Here is a 16,179-nt window from a genome sequence, read left to right as displayed (position 1 = left end):
AGACAAAATAAAAAAAACAATTACGTTTCAGTTCCAAAAAAATTGAGATTAATCATTTATGTATAAATCATCACTGACTCTGTCAGTTCATTTGAACTCATCTCAATCCGATATTACATAATAAAGCTACTCATATCATTAGTACTCTTCTCCAACATCCTCCCCAAAAACTCTTCTTCAGCAAAAAAGGAAATAAAAATGGCAAAAAGGAGGAAAACAAATCCTCTAAAGACCAAAATTAATTTCTCTAAGTACTCAAAGGTGTTAATTTGACTTGAACCCCATATTTAGGCTTAATTGTGAGGACAATTATAGGTGCATGACGATAATTCTCCGAAATGGTGAATCGAAATTTTGATATTAACATTGCTAATATAATCTTAGCTTCCATTAGGGCAAATGACTGTCCAACACAATTCCGAGGACCCGCGGCGAACGGAAGAAAATTCCGTCCGGCAGTAAAGGGCTTAGAGGCAAAACGATCAGGCCTAAATTCATTTGCATCTTTTCCCCAAATTTGTTCACTATGATGTATGGCAAGTACTGGAATCCATATTGATAAACCTTTAGGTATATTAAGATCACCTAATTTAAAATCCTCAAATGCCATTCTTGGTAGTACAGTAGCTGGTGGATATAGTCGTAACGACTCGTTGATTATCATGCTCAACTGCAAAAAAATAAAAATCATTTATACTTGTCAGTATATATATAAATTAAGTTACGAAGAAGAATGAGGAGCCGAAAGGACCTTAGGAATATTTAAATCATTCTAATTTTTAGTGACTAGACTTTAAAATTTATCAAAATATTGCCCCAATGGCAGCAAAGCTGTCAGTAGAATCCAAAGATCAATGGAATTTATTGACAAGACAAGTTCTCAGTTGACAGATCGACCCTCAACGAATGATAATAATTTTAATTTTTTCGTATTCTCCCTAACTAAATAACTAATTTTATTAAAAAAATAAAATAAAAAGAAATCTCAAAATGTGGAATCCTTGATATATAAAGACGAACTCAATTTTAAAAAAAAACTAGCTCATGAAGTGACAATAGACTATTGTGGACCTTTGCCACCACTAAAGTTTCACCGAACAAACTATTCTCGTTTTCTTTTATTTTTTTAGTCACCAAAAAAAGTCTCACACCTCATAGCGAAAAGCATAGTAGAAATTAAAATTACTACTAGCACTTACCAAAGTAAGCTTTGGAAGGTGATCAACAGTAGGCGAATCTCCTTTGCAAACTTGGTTGATTTCTTCACGAACTTTATCCTGCCAAGAGGGATTACTTGCTAACAACATAACAGTCCAAGTTAACAAAAGGGCAGTGGTTTCATGTCCAGCAAAGAAAAAAGTCTTGCATTCATCCATAATAAGCTGCAAATTCAAGCTGAATCCATTGCTTGATCTTTTCTTTTGCATCTCATTTAGTAACATTCCTAACAAATCATTCCCATACGAACTACTTCGCCCAATTTCTACACAATCTTTTCGACTTTGTATTATTTCCATCAGTAATCTCTCCACTTCCATTTTTAATGTTTTTATGTCTCTGTTATACTTACTCGGGAAAAACCTGGATAAAAAAAGAATTAATATGAATCAAAACTCGAAAATTATGAGTTCAGAATTAAATTTTTTTCGAAAGTTTAATAATGTTGAGTTGAATAAACAGTCCAATCCGCCAATGCATATATCATATTGATGAGATTACTTGAAAACAGAGTCACACCAGTCAATTCCAAGAATCGAAACTGAATTTTGTCTTTTTCTTAATCTTTTAAGTAACATTTTCAAATGTTTTGGAATTAATTAATCTTTTTTTAAAAAAAAAAAAGAAAAGGAAAATGGGTATTCTGTGAGCACCAAAGATAGAGACTATGACAAAAGTTGTAATGGCTGAGTATTATACTGGATTCCAAAATTTTACCTGCTTCCGGGAAAGCACAAGTGTTTGCTAGCTTGCGCGCACTTTTTCTGTAGAATGGTTAATAAATGGAATATTTGTTTTCCCTTCTCATAGCTACTGTCAAACTCTGTCCTCGAAATTATTTCAGCAGTGAGTCGAGTCATGTACTCTCCGATCTCGAACTCCAGTTGGCCTGATTTAACCGCATTTCCAAGTGATTGGAGCATCCCACTAGTACATTCCACCATGTATCCCGCATAACTCTGTCCATATATAAGTATAAATTACTTTACTTGATAGAGTTCTATAAAAAAATTATGTATTGAGAGGGTAAAAAAAAAAATATGTTTCGTACCTTCAATTTATCTCCGATGAAAGCAGGAGCAACAATGTGGCGTTGATGGTACCAATCGTCGCCGTTAGCCATCAATAGTCCGCGGCCGATAAAATGTTTCGAACCTTGTTGTTGTAGCCATGATTTTCCAGAAACGTTGCTGTACTTTGAAAAAAGTTCTTTGATTAAATCTGCTTCTGATAAGCACATTCTCGGCTCTGTCCCGTTCCAGAAAACGAATCGTTTCCCTGTTAGTTAATTTATTTGTTAAATTATTACTAATTACAGAATATAACATTCTTTTTAAAACGAACTGAAAATAAAAAAGTGTCACAAATCAATATGTATTAGTTATTACCATAAATCTTAGACCAGGCGACATAATGGGGCAAAAGGCGAGCGACGATATCATGGTGAATAGAATCCATGTCATTTGAGGTTGATTTGGAGACAAGAGAAGCCATATCCAAGATATTTCCAACAAGAAATCGAGGTTTAGGGCCACATACACCTTGTTTTTCCATGATTTTAGTGATACGTCTGGGAATTAGATAGTAACATAAGAGAGTTTCATAGGCAATTTTCAGTGACATCAAAATGATGCAAATCAAAAGTATCACTACCACCATAGCCATGATGGTTACTTTTAGTATACAACTATCACTCTTGTTCCAAAGGAGAAAGAAAAAAAATATAAAACTCACAAGATTTGTGTGTTTGATGTCTTTGTGAGATTTTGAGGGCTATTTATAGGATTAAATTTTTTTTTTGAAAAATAAAGGTTAGAGAATTTCATGCCACGATATTTTGTCAAAAGGCAAAATTGTCTTTATAATGAAACATATTATAATGGAGAAAAAAATATTTATCATTATTATTATCCCCAAAAAAGAAAAAAAGTTATTTAATTAGTAGGAGTATTAAAAAGTAATTAAAGTTATGGGAGCAAGGCTTGGTGGAGGCGGGGAAGGTGGTTAAAGTGAAGATGATGGGTGGAGCATCAATCTTAAAAATTAAGCATGAGTTGAAACATATTTAATCAAGGGGATTATCATTAAGGGCCCCAGATTGACTCCAAAAGAAGCTGTCTAATCATGGGATTAGGGATGAGAATTAGACTTATAAACAACTAGTAATTTAATTTGAAGAGTCAAAACAATTGAGTCTTTGTGGCTCATTAGGTATATAAATAAATATAATTATCTTTGTGATCTTCTCCACCTATCTCTTTCCTTAAAAAAGAGTGTAAAAATCAAGAAACTTTGGAATGATAAGATTTTGGAAATTTTAGCAATGACAGACTTTATTTTGTTGGTTTCGTCTTGAATATTATTTGGCTCCATTCTAAGCTTAATAGACATAATTACATTTCCATTGGAGTTACTATACTTGAAAAATAGGTATCGGAAATTTTTAAAATGCATATTCAAACATAATTTAATTTTTAGATATTTTTTTCAAATATTATTCTTTTGGATATCATATTTTTATGTCTCAATATACAACTTAGCAACAAGCTATAATATATTTTGCGAAATTTCAAAGCGGAGGTTGGAGGGAGGGGGTTGTACGTGTGGAGTCTTATTTCTATCCAAAATAATATTTTTGGATAGATTTTCGACTCAAGTAAAATATAACAACAATCAATAATAAATGTAAAATATAATGGAGAAAATAAATAAATAAAAAATAAAAAAACAAAAAAGAGAAAAAGGAAGTGGTTATTGTTGTAGCCATCAAGTTAAAGGCACACTCGTGCAAGGAAATGAATAAAATAAGTGGTGAAGTGCTATCATCTAATCATATAAAAATTGTTTTATGAATGTGAGTGCGTTACTCCCATTTCATTATTATTTTTATAGAAATTAAAGAAAGGGTCTTTTTCTTTCTGATAGCTTTCTTCATTTTTATTCATATACTAATTCCTCATCTTATTTTATATGACACCATTTAATTTTATATAAAAAATAAAATAAAATAAATTTTTTAAAATTTGTGATTTAAAACAATCCTGAGATATTTATATGATTGATAGCATTTTATTAAGAATAAAAAACGTATTTTAAAATTAAATTATTTTTATTATAATAAAATGGCATTATATTATTTTGGAACGAACTAAAAAGAAAAAGATGTTATCAATCGACCTCCAAGATCCATATATTAATATTTGTCTGGCCTAAACAATCCTTTCCAATGCATATATATTGACCTGCCGCCTCAAATTTTTTGTTTATGTTTAGCTTATTTTAGCTATAATACTTCAAACGGAATTCAAAACATTCAAAGTGGGGTGCTTTATATATTAACTTCAAAATTCAAATAATTTTAAGAGTACGATTTCCTTTTATTCGGAGAAGTGGAGAATCGGAGACACCTTTTTTTTTATTACTAAGGGTGTATTTGATATAGAGCAAAATATCTTTTAACATTTTTTTTTTATATATTATTATAAAATATTATTCTAAAATTATTTGTATATCATATAAATAATAAATATGAGGAAAGGTGGGAGGGAGTAGGAGTGTGGGGTGGTACGAATAGGGACTACGGGAGTGATGGTATGTTTATGAGAGGATGAAGAAGATGTCGACATCATTAATGTAGAATGTTTGTGGAATTTGTTTTTCCTATATCAGCTAATTAAGAAGGTATTTTCTTTATTTTAGAAAATTTGTTTTTTTAGAGAAAATATTTTTCAAGTTGTGTTTGCGGACGATGGGGTTGGAGCAGGGGTTAATTTACACTTTTGCCTCTATTTTGTTTCGAATTTTAATTTTTATCCTTCGTAATAAATAATTTTTTTCACGAAATGTAAGTGTATTGTTTACGTATTATAATATCCTATAAATTATGATTCAAGCATGATTACAATTGCTAAGGAATTTATCGCTTATTAGGCATAGGTTTGATTTTTGCTTTAAAAAAATTAATAAAATTATTAAATAGTAATAAAATTATATGTATATATAAATCATCACCGACTCAATTAATTCATTTAAACTCATCTCAATCCGATATTACATAGTAAAGCTACTCATATCATTAGTACTATTCTCCAACATCCTCCTCATGAAAAACTCTTCTTAAGCAAAAAAAGAAAAAAATATTTTGGCAACAAAAGAGGAAAACTAATCCTCTAAAGACCAAAAATTAATTTCTCTAAGTACTCAAAGGTGTTAATTTGACTTGAACCCCATATTTAGGCTTAATTGTTAGGACAATTATAGGTGCATGACGATAATTCTCCGAAATGGTGAATCGAAATTTCGATATTAACATTGCTAATATAATTTTAGCTTCCATTAGGGCAAATGACTGTCCAACACAATTCCGAGGACCCGCGGCGAACGGAAGAAAATTCCGTCCGGCAGTAAAGGGCTTAGAGGCAAAACGATCAGGCCTAAATTCATTTGCATCTTTTCCCCAAATTTGTTCACTATGATGTATGGCAAGTACTGGAATCCATATTGATAAACCTTTAGGTATATTAAGATCACCTAATTTAAAATCCTCAAATGCCATTCTTGGTAGTACAGTAGCTGGTGGATATAGTCGTAACGACTCGTTGATTATCATGCTCAACTGCAAAAAAATAAAAATCATTTATACTTGTCAGTCAGTATATATATAAATTAAGTTACGAAGAAGAATGAGGAGCCGAAAGAACCTTAGGAATATTTAAATCATTCTAATTTTTAGTGACTAGACTTTAAAATTTATCAAAATATTGCCCCAATGGCAGCAAAGCTGTCAGTAGAATCTAAAGATCAATGGAATTTATTGACAAGACAAGTTCTAAGTTGACAGATCGACCATCAAAGAATGATAATAATTTTTATTTTTTCGTATTTACCCTAACTAAATAACAAATTTTATTAAATTAAAAATTAAAAAAAATCTCAAAATGTGGAATCCTTGATAAAGACAAACTCAATTAAAAAAAAACTAGCTCATGAAGTGACAATAGACTATTGTGGACCTTTGCCACCACTAAAGTTTCACCGAACAGACTATTCTCGTTTTCTTTTAGTTTTTTAGTCACCAAAAAAAGTCTCACATCTCATAGCGAAAAGCATAGTAGAAATTAAAATTACTACTAGCACTTACCAAAGTAAGCTTTGGAAGGTGATCAACAGTAGGCGAATCTCCTTTGCAAACTTGGTTGATTTCTTCACGAACTTTATCCTGCCAAGAGGGATTACTTGCTAACAACATAACAGTCCAAGTTAACAAAAGGGCAGTGGTTTCATGTCCAGCAAAGAAAAAAGTCTTGCATTCATCCATAATAAGCTGCAAATTCAAGCTGAATCCATTGCTTGATCTTTTCTTTTGCATCTCATTTAGTAACATTCCTAACAAATCATTCCCATACGAACTGCTTCGCCCAATTTCTACACAATCTTTTCGACTTTGTATTATTTCCATCAGTAATCTCTCCACTTCCACTTTTAATGTTTTTATGTCTCTGTTATATTTACTCGGGAAAAACCTGGATAAAAAAAGAATTAATATGAATCAAAACTCGAAAATTATGAGTTCAGAATTAAATTTTTTTCAAAAGTTTAATAATGTTGAGTTGAATAAACAATCCAATATGCCAATGCATATATCACATTGATGAGATTACTCGGAAATAGAGTCACACCAGTCAATTCCAAGAATTGAAACTGAATTTTGTCTTTTTCTTAATCTTTTAAGTAACATTTTCAAATGTTTTGGAATTAATTAATCTTTTAAAGGAAAAAAAATGGGCATTTTCTATCCAATAAAGAATCTAAAATTTATCAGTGCTCACAGAGTTAGCACCCAAAGATAAGAGACTGTGACAAAAGTTGTAATGGCTGCGTATTATACTGGGTTCCAAAATTTTACCTGCTTCCGGGAAAGCACAAGTGTCTGCTAGCTTGCGCGCACTTTTTCTGTAGAATGGTTAATAAATGAAATATTTGTTTTCCCTTCTCATAGCTACTGTCAAACTCTGTTCTCGAAATTATTTCAGCAGTGAGTCGAGCCATGTACTCTCCGATCTCGAACTCCAGTTGGCCTGATTTAACCGCATTTCTGAGTGATTGGAGCATCCCACTAGTACATTCCACCATGTATCCCGCATAACTCTGCCCATATATAAATATAAATAACTCTATTTGATAGAGTTCTATAAAAAAAAATTATGTACTGAGAGGATAAAAAAAAGATATGTTTCGTACCTTCAATTTATCTCCGATGAAAGCAGGAGCAACAATGTGGCGTTGATGGTACCAATCGTCGCCGTTAGCCATCAATAGTCCGCGGCCGATAAAATGTTTCGAACCTTGTTGTTGTAGCCATGATTTTCCAGAAACAGTGTTGTACTTTGAAAAAAGCTCTTTGATTAAATCTGCTTCTGATAAGCACATTCTCGGCTCTGTCCCGTTCCAGAAAATGAATCGTTTCCCTGTTAAATTACATAAGATATCATTCATTTTAAAACGAACTGAAAATAAAAAAGAGTCCCAAATCAATATGTGTTAGTTATTACCGTAAATCTTAGACCAGGCAACATAATGAGGCAAAAGGCGAGAGACGATGTCATGGTGAATAGAATCCATGTCATTTGAGGTTGATTTGGAGACAAGAGAAGCCATATCCAAGATATTTCCAACAAGAAATCGAGGTTTAGGACCACGCACACCTTGTTTTTCCATGATTTTAGTGATACGTCTGGGAATCAGATAGTAACATAAGAGAGTTTCATAGGCAATTTTCAGTGACATCAAAATGATGCATATCAAAAGTATCACTACCACCATAGCCACGACGGTTACTTTTAGTATACAACTATCACTCTTGTTCCAATGGAGAGAGAGAAAAAAATAATCTAAAACTCACTAAGATTTGTATGTTTGATGTCTTTGTGAGATTTTGAGGGCTATTTATAGGATGAAAAAAAAGCTAGACAATCATGAATTTCTACGGGCTATTTTGGACATAAATTAAAGTAGACACAATCTTTTTTTTTGTTTTTGGTTATGAAATCTAGCTCTCAAATTACACTGCTAGGTGACTATCGTGGATTGGTAAGATAAGGGCAAATACCTTTGAATGGTTCTTATTCCTATTAAGGATGCTTTATTTTTAATTAAATGGCATTTGACACTTTTAGTGATATAATTAAGTTTAATATTTGTTACTCTTTCAAGTGAAAAATTTAATCATATCCAGTCTAATACTTATCCTGTATTTACTCCCAAATCTCATTAATTAATCATGGTAAGTACTAATTAATATATTGAGCTAATTAAGAAAAATGGTAAAGAGATAATTATGTTGGTCAAAGATAAATGTTATATCATATGGTCATTACTTTATTGGAAAATGGTCAAATATACTCTGTATTAATGGAAATGGTTTAAATATACCATTTGTTATACTTTTGGGCTAAATATATATCTCCCATTATAGTTTAATAACTAATAGAGTGACACATGGAAAGTCAAAATTAAAATGTCATTTTACATAAATAATATAATATAATACATTAATTATGAATTATGGTATAATATGTACGCTTACGGCAAATAACATTAGTTTTGTTATCAAAAATAACAAAACACATTTTCTTTTTATATTTTTTGTTCTATTTATGCGGTTTCTTACTCTCTTTCTCGTTTCTTCTATCATTTTCTCTCTCTTTCATTCTTGTCTTTTCTTCGGTCAAACTTTTTTCTCTTCACGTCATTTTCTTTCTCTCTCTTTTATTCTTGTCTTTTCTTCAGTTATTTTTTTCTCTTCTTTTCTTTTCTTTACGTCATTTCTTTCTCTTTTCTTCCACCATTTTCTTTTCTCTTTCATTCTTGTCTTTTCTTCAGTCATTTTTTCTCTCATTTTCTTTTCTTTACGTCATTTTGTTCTCTTTCTCTTTTCTTCCATCATTTTCTCTGTCTTTCAATTTTGTCTTTTCTACGGTCATTTTTCTCTCTCTCTTTTCTTTTTTAAATTTCAATTAATTTAATGTTTAAGGATATTTTGAAGTTTAGCATTTTATCTTTAAAAAAATATGAACATTATTAATAAAATAAATATATGTAAATACTACTTTTAATACATTTTGAATTCAATACATTATATATATTATATACATTTTTCAATGCGCAATGTGAATATATAACTAAATATTTTAATACAATAATATATTTTAACATCGTTAATAAGAGAGAAAAATAACAATTGTAGCACATTTGAATTCAATATATAATACATATTATAGGCATGTTTCAATGAACGTGTTGAATATATACCTAAACATTTTTAATACAATATCATATTTTAGTATCGTTAATAAGAGAAAAAATAAACAACAATTATAATACATTTTGAATTCAATTTATCCTACATATTATAGGCATGTTTCAATGCATGTGGTGAATATATAATTAAAACATTTTTAATACAAATATATTATATAAGTATTATACGTGAATTTCAAACATTTTGGTACTATTTAAATTAGTTTACATGTTAGAAATGTATTATATTTGTTCTGGATTAATAACTATCGAATTTCTAGTAATGTATAATATCGAATTCGAATTATATTATAATTATCGTTTATATTTATACAGTACTCTAATACAGATTTTTCGGAGTTTCACCTCTTCTTTTTCGGTAAATTACCATCACCAGACCGCCGATTGTTTATAGTTAATACAATTTTGATACAACTTTAATACAATTTTTCAGTACTTCACCTAATATATAACTAAAATATTTTTAACACAAATATATTATAAGAATTATATGTGAATTTCAAATATTCCGGTACTATTTAAATTAGTTTACATTATTAGAAATGTATCATATTTTTTTTGGAATAATAACTATAGAATTTATAGTAATGTATAATAACGAATTCGAATTGTATCGTTTATATTTATACAATTTTAATACAACTTTAATAAAGATTTTCAGAGCTTCACCTCTTCCTTTTCGTAATCACTACCATCAGACCACCGATTGTTTATATTTTATACAATTTTGATACAACATTAATATAATTTTTCAGAACTTCACCTAATATACAATTTTAATACAGATTTATATCAAATGGTTATTAAAGCTAATATTATGTTATATATGGTAATAAAAATAAAGTAACACTTAAAAACGTAATTAATCAAATAAAATATATTATTTATGTAAAACAAATTTAAAAGAACTCATCTAATTTTAAACTATATCCGGTGCTAAGCTAACCCGCCCTGCCCAATTAATATTACCCGATCCATATTACATTTCAAACATAAAAATTCCTAACTCGTATTTATCTTCTTTGATTGCCTCTTTTGTGAAACCGAGAAGATAAATACGTGCTAGGGATTTTTATGTTTGATGTTTAATTTGGGTCAGGTAATATTAAACGGGTGGGTGGGTTAGCTTAACATTGGATATAGTTTAAAATTAATTGGGTTCTTTTAATTTTGTCCTTTCATATGTCACTCTGTTAGTTATAAGGATTTATATATGTCTAAGTATATCGAGGGTATATTTGAGCTATTTTTAATAATTTAGGAGTATATTTGACTACCAACTTCAAATCTTGATCTCATCTATCTTCTTTTGAAAGTTTAGTACTATTTAGTTATCAGGACTATTAAAAATATTTGATCCAATATACTTATCATGATATAAAATTATTTTTTATTTTATTTTTAATATAAATTAATAAAATTTCAAACATAAATAATATTAATTTCATAACATATATAGACATAACTCACATAAGTATAGTGTGTTACAGGTAAATACATATTAATATGAATTTATTTTAGGTAATTTTATAAAAATATGGACTTTTTCTTAAGTTTGATGGAGACTTATAAAAAAGATATATTTTTAAGGTAAAAAGATAGCTCTGAATCTTTAAATAAATATGGTCCCTAAACCTTACAGTGTTTTTTTCCCTTCTTTCTCTATTTCAAAAAATAACAACTAAAGAAATTAGAAGATTATATCTTCTTCAATCAAGTTATTTGTAATAGAAGAAAGTGAGTAATTTTCTTTTTCATTTTTACTATTTGTGATCTTTGGTGAATTCCATAGAAGTTTTCCAACATAGTATACATTTATTTTTTGTGATTTGTTTGAGGAGAGTGTAAAAGGAAAGTATGATGACTAAAAAGGAAAATAATTATTTAGGATAATCTTTATTTGCGGACTTTTAAAGATAAAGATATAGAAGTAATTAAGTAATTTTTTTAGTGGTGATTAAGAAAATCTTTTAATTAATTAATTAATTAACGAGCTGTAATATTTTGGATTTGGAATAGAAAAATAAAAAGAGCGACGGCTCCAAATGTAGAACGTGGCCTCTTGTGTTTCGCGAAGAGTCAAATCCGGGCTCGGTAACACAAAATTCAGTAAGACAACTAATTAACTAATTAATTAATTAATTAACTAATGAGATTCTCTGAAAATAAAATAAAAAATATATAAACTACTTTGTCAGTTTATGTGAGCCTTCCAAAAAGGGAAAGCAAAAAAAAGATTTTCTTTTCTAGTTTAGGCATAGAATATAGTGGACTAAAAGACATGACTTTAAATAAAAAGAGATGAATATTGAGTTATTGTTTATATCGATTATCGTACTATTTTTTTTTTGCTTCAGTTATCGTATTATTAGACATAAAAAGGAGGTGTTAAATATTTGATCCAAAGATATTTACCAATTTGATATATTAATTAGCTTAAATTTTTAAGAGGAAGAAATCGTGTTCTGAATTTATTCCTAAGAAAAACAAAACAAAAATATACTTACTTAACACACCTAAGAACGAGAAAAATTAACTCGAATTCTGTGTTTGTACTGAACAATGTTTATTTTAAATCATAAATTAGTGATAAATTGAAGTACAAATACAAATTCATTAACTATATGAGACAAGCCTTATATGTAAACAAAAGCATGCGTTTATTTATTTATTTATTTGTTTGATGCATGCACTGAATGTTAATAGTAAATCTGACCAAAAAAGAATGTTAAGGTTAAAAAAGGATCACTAGGATGTGCCTTTTTTTCTTTTTTCTGTTCGATGTTTAAAAATAAAACAAATTATTTTCTGTTAATTAAATTAGACTTACGAAGAGTTATTTAACGTATTGGCTAAAAGGAAAAAAGATAGGAAGACCGAAGCTATGGCCTAAAAGAACTTCATGCGCACAAAATGGTGCAAAAGTGAAGTGAGTGAATTGTGATGTCATTTGATGGAAACACCTCTTTTGAGTTTTTTTTTTAATTTTAATTATTATTATTATCTAATTAATTATTCGAAAAAGGGTCAAAATTGTCCTTGAACTACGCGAAATACATCACGTATACCCTCCATTACATTTTGGGATCAAAAATACCCCCGCCGTTATTCCAGGAGACCACAAATACCCTCAAGAGTTAACACCCCAAATTTTTAGTTACGTGGCAAGCCACATGGGACTAATCCCTCCACCTAACCATTGTCAACTAAGATTCACTACAAAAAAACTTGACCTTTGTCGCCACAAATTCCCACAATATTGCCACTAAAGGTTATGAATGATTTTTAGTGGCGACTAAGGCTCCAACAACTATTCACTAGTAAAACCTATTTTTTCAACAAAAAAAATATGATAATTAATTTTTTATTACAACCTAATTTTCTAAAACACTACTAAAAAACTGCTACAAAGCGACGGAAAAAAAAGCGACGGACAACGTAGCTCCAAAAAAGCGACGGACTAAGAGATGCCGTCCGTCGCTTTTTAATTAAAATAAGTATTTTTAAAATTATTTTACAAAAAGCGACGGACTGCATCTCTTAGTCCGTCACCTTTTTTACGGAATTTTGCGCTAAATATATATATAATTAATAATAATTTATTTAATATATATAGAGACGTCGTCCGTCGCTTTTTATTTAAAATAATTATTTAGAAATTAAACAAAAACCACGATGTCCGTCGTTTTAATTTATTTTATTTTATTGATTAGTTTTTAAAAAAAGCGACGGACGGCATCTCTTAGTCCATCGCTTTTTGGTCAAAATATCTAGTCAAACATTTTTAAAAAGTGACGGACAGCGTCTCTTAGTCCGTCGCTTTATAATTAAAATATTACTTTTTAATTTTTTCTAAAAAGCGACGGACGGCATTGCTTAGTTATTTTTTTATTAATTTTAATTGTTTAATTATTTTTTAAATTAGCGACAGACAACATCTTTATGTCCGTCGCTTCTTGGTCAAAATATCTGGTCAAATATTTTAAGAAAGCGACGGACATTGTCTCTTAGTCTGTCGCTTTTTGGTCAAAATGTTGGTCAAACATTTTTTTTAAAAAGCGACGGACATAGAGACGTAGTCCGTCGCTTTTTTAAAAATATTTGTACTAGCAGACACAATTTTCCCCATTTCTCCATATAAAAAACAAAATAGAGAAATATTTTGATTTAGTTTTATTTAAATCGTCTTCCGGAGAATGATTTTGTGTAAAATAAAAAACAAAAAAATTTATAATACCGACTTCCAGATGTCAGTAAAATTAAATAGTATGTAATAAATTAATATTTTCAATTAACTTTAAATAAATCATCCTTCGAATGACGGTTTTATATAAGTTAAAAAATAATTTAATATAAAATACCGACCTCCCGATGTCAATATTATTTAATTAACATGATTACTTTTTATTTATCTTAAAATTTAATGTGATACCGACCTCATGAGGTCGGTATTTTTTATTATATCTAATTAATTTTAATAAAAACGGCATCCGGAGGTCGGTATGTTTAAAATATTCCTATTAATCATAATTTTGCTATTGTGCATAATATTAAAATTTCATTTTACACCTACGATTAATTGTTCAAAAAGTGTAACAATTTTGTATACTTTTACAAATAAAATGTTAGAATTCGTGAAATAAATAAAAAAATATCTATAATCCATATATAGAGTATGAAACTACGTTGATATGAATTAGGAGATAATTATACTTATATTTATAGAGTAATGTACAAATCCTATCAGTCCGTCGTCTAATCATAAACTTAATATCTCATGTGATGATGTAGTAGAGGTGAAGAGCTAACATATAATCCATTCCAGTATGAAATGCGAGATAGTATTATTATATACGTTCGATCTTGAATGGATGTCAAGTGTAGTGATCACCTCCTAATTATGATGACATGTAAAGTATACTTCATAGGAGTATGAAATACGTTGATTAATTATATATATTTATTCCTCGAGTAGTTTTACAAATCAAGTCTTATATACTAGTGGTTCAGATATGAAATACATTATCAATTAAAGAAATACCGATGATCAATTCAAGAAGATTTATATATTAAATTTGATATTGATAAACTTTTGTTGATCAATAAAATTAAATTTATATAATTAGAAGGTATATAATTTAAATTTATAAAATTAACTTGATCGATAAATTAAATTTATTAAATTAAACTTTTGTTGATGTGTAGTTAAATTTTATATATATAGCCAAACACATATACAACCCCTCCAACTTGTCCACATTTTTCATTTTGGCACTTTATCTTATCCTTGTTCCATTTTAACCCTTGAACTCCATTTTTTATGTTCCATTTTAACACGAAATACTATTTTTAAGATTTATTTATTTTTATATATATTCTTCAATTGCAACTTCTTATTTTAAATTGACATGTGTCATTTAATTATAGTTAAAAAAATAAAAATTAACAAAAAATAATTCTTTTTAAAAAATAATAATTTCTTTTTAAGAGTGTTATGTATTTTTGTGTGAAAAATAACCGACGAAATTGTGTTGGTTTTCTTTCTTTAAAATCACTGACAACCTAACAAAGTCAGTCGAGTTTTAACATTGTTTAGTAGTGTTATTAGCAATGAACAAGAGTCTTTTTTTAGTAGTGTTATTAACTAAGTCAGTCGAGTCTTTATGAAGATAGGTTTTTTTATTCGTATTGATTTATATTAAAAATTAAAAGTCAGTATTTGCGTTAAATTTAGATAGCCTAGATGATAAGAAAAAATAAATAAGTAGTGTTATTTAATTTGATTGAATGTTTAAGAAAGAAAATCAAAGAACTTTCGTCAATTTATTTTCATGCAAAAATACAGAGAAATATCAAAAAATAATATTATTGTTTGAAATTTTTTATGTTCGTTCGCGAATGTTTAATTTTTTTAATAACAGGCACTCGTCTATTTTTTTAAAATAAGAAATTGCAATTGAAGAACATAAATAAAAACAAATCATAAAAATTAGTATAAATGTTTAAATGGTACAGAAAAAATGGAGTTTAAGGGTTAAAATGGAACAAGGCTAAGTTGGAGTGTCAAAATGAAAAATGAGGGCAAGTTTGAGGGGCTGTATATGTGTTTGGCCTATACATATATATATATATATATATATATATATATATATATATATATATATATATATATATATATATATATGTATATATATATGTATGTATGTATATATGTATGTATATATGTATATGTATATGTATATGTATATGTAATTTTAATTAATAAAATCAACCTCAAAAGGTGAGTTTATATTAAAATAAATTAATAAATACCGACCTAAAGAGGTCGGTATATTTAAATAATTATTTTATTTAGATAATATCGACTTCACGATGTTGGTATGTTGACACCCAATTTTGACAGACCTATAACCCTTTCGGAAGTGCTATTTGGTTAAATACGTGTTTTTTTAAAAATATTCTGAGTTTAAATTTTTAATCGATTTTGTCTTAAAATTATATATTTTAGTTTGCATACTTTATAAAATTATCGTAAATATTATTAAAATATTTTTAAAAATTATAAGTAAAACTCATAATAATTATTTTATTCAAATGTTTTAAAATTTAAGTGATTTTTATTATATAAAATGTTATAATATT

The 16,179-nt window shown here is 28.5% G+C and overlaps 2 protein-coding genes across 2 annotated transcripts; both read right to left on the bottom strand.

The window, feature by feature from the left end:
- Nucleotides 1–36: 36 nt before the first annotated feature.
- On the bottom strand, nt 37–2,926 carry LOC125822640 (cytokinin hydroxylase-like). Its single transcript, XM_049502063.1, has 5 exons — nt 2,607–2,926; nt 2,270–2,496; nt 1,936–2,177; nt 1,200–1,581; nt 37–670 (listed from the first exon to the last, which is right to left on the bottom strand). The coding sequence occupies exons 1-5, from the start codon at nt 2,881–2,883 to the stop codon at nt 248–250; spliced, it is 1,551 nt and encodes a 516-aa protein (XP_049358020.1). The 5' UTR covers nt 2,884–2,926; the 3' UTR covers nt 37–247.
- Nucleotides 2,927–5,382: 2,456 nt separating this feature from the next.
- On the bottom strand, nt 5,383–8,815 carry LOC125822049 (cytokinin hydroxylase-like). The gene is made up of 6 exons (XM_049501424.1): nt 8,804–8,815; nt 7,770–8,076; nt 7,459–7,685; nt 7,124–7,365; nt 6,359–6,740; nt 5,383–5,833 (listed from the first exon to the last, which is right to left on the bottom strand). The coding sequence occupies exons 1-6, from the start codon at nt 8,813–8,815 to the stop codon at nt 5,411–5,413; spliced, it is 1,593 nt and encodes a 530-aa protein (XP_049357381.1). The 3' UTR covers nt 5,383–5,410.
- Nucleotides 8,816–16,179: the final 7,364 nt, after the last annotated feature.

This window comes from Solanum verrucosum, unplaced genomic scaffold, assembly GCF_900185275.1.
Source record: "Solanum verrucosum unplaced genomic scaffold, falcon-dt-bn FXZP01000103.1, whole genome shotgun sequence".
Classification (NCBI taxonomy): Eukaryota; Viridiplantae; Streptophyta; class Magnoliopsida; order Solanales; family Solanaceae; genus Solanum; species Solanum verrucosum.
This window is presented reverse-complemented; position numbering and strand designations above follow the sequence as displayed.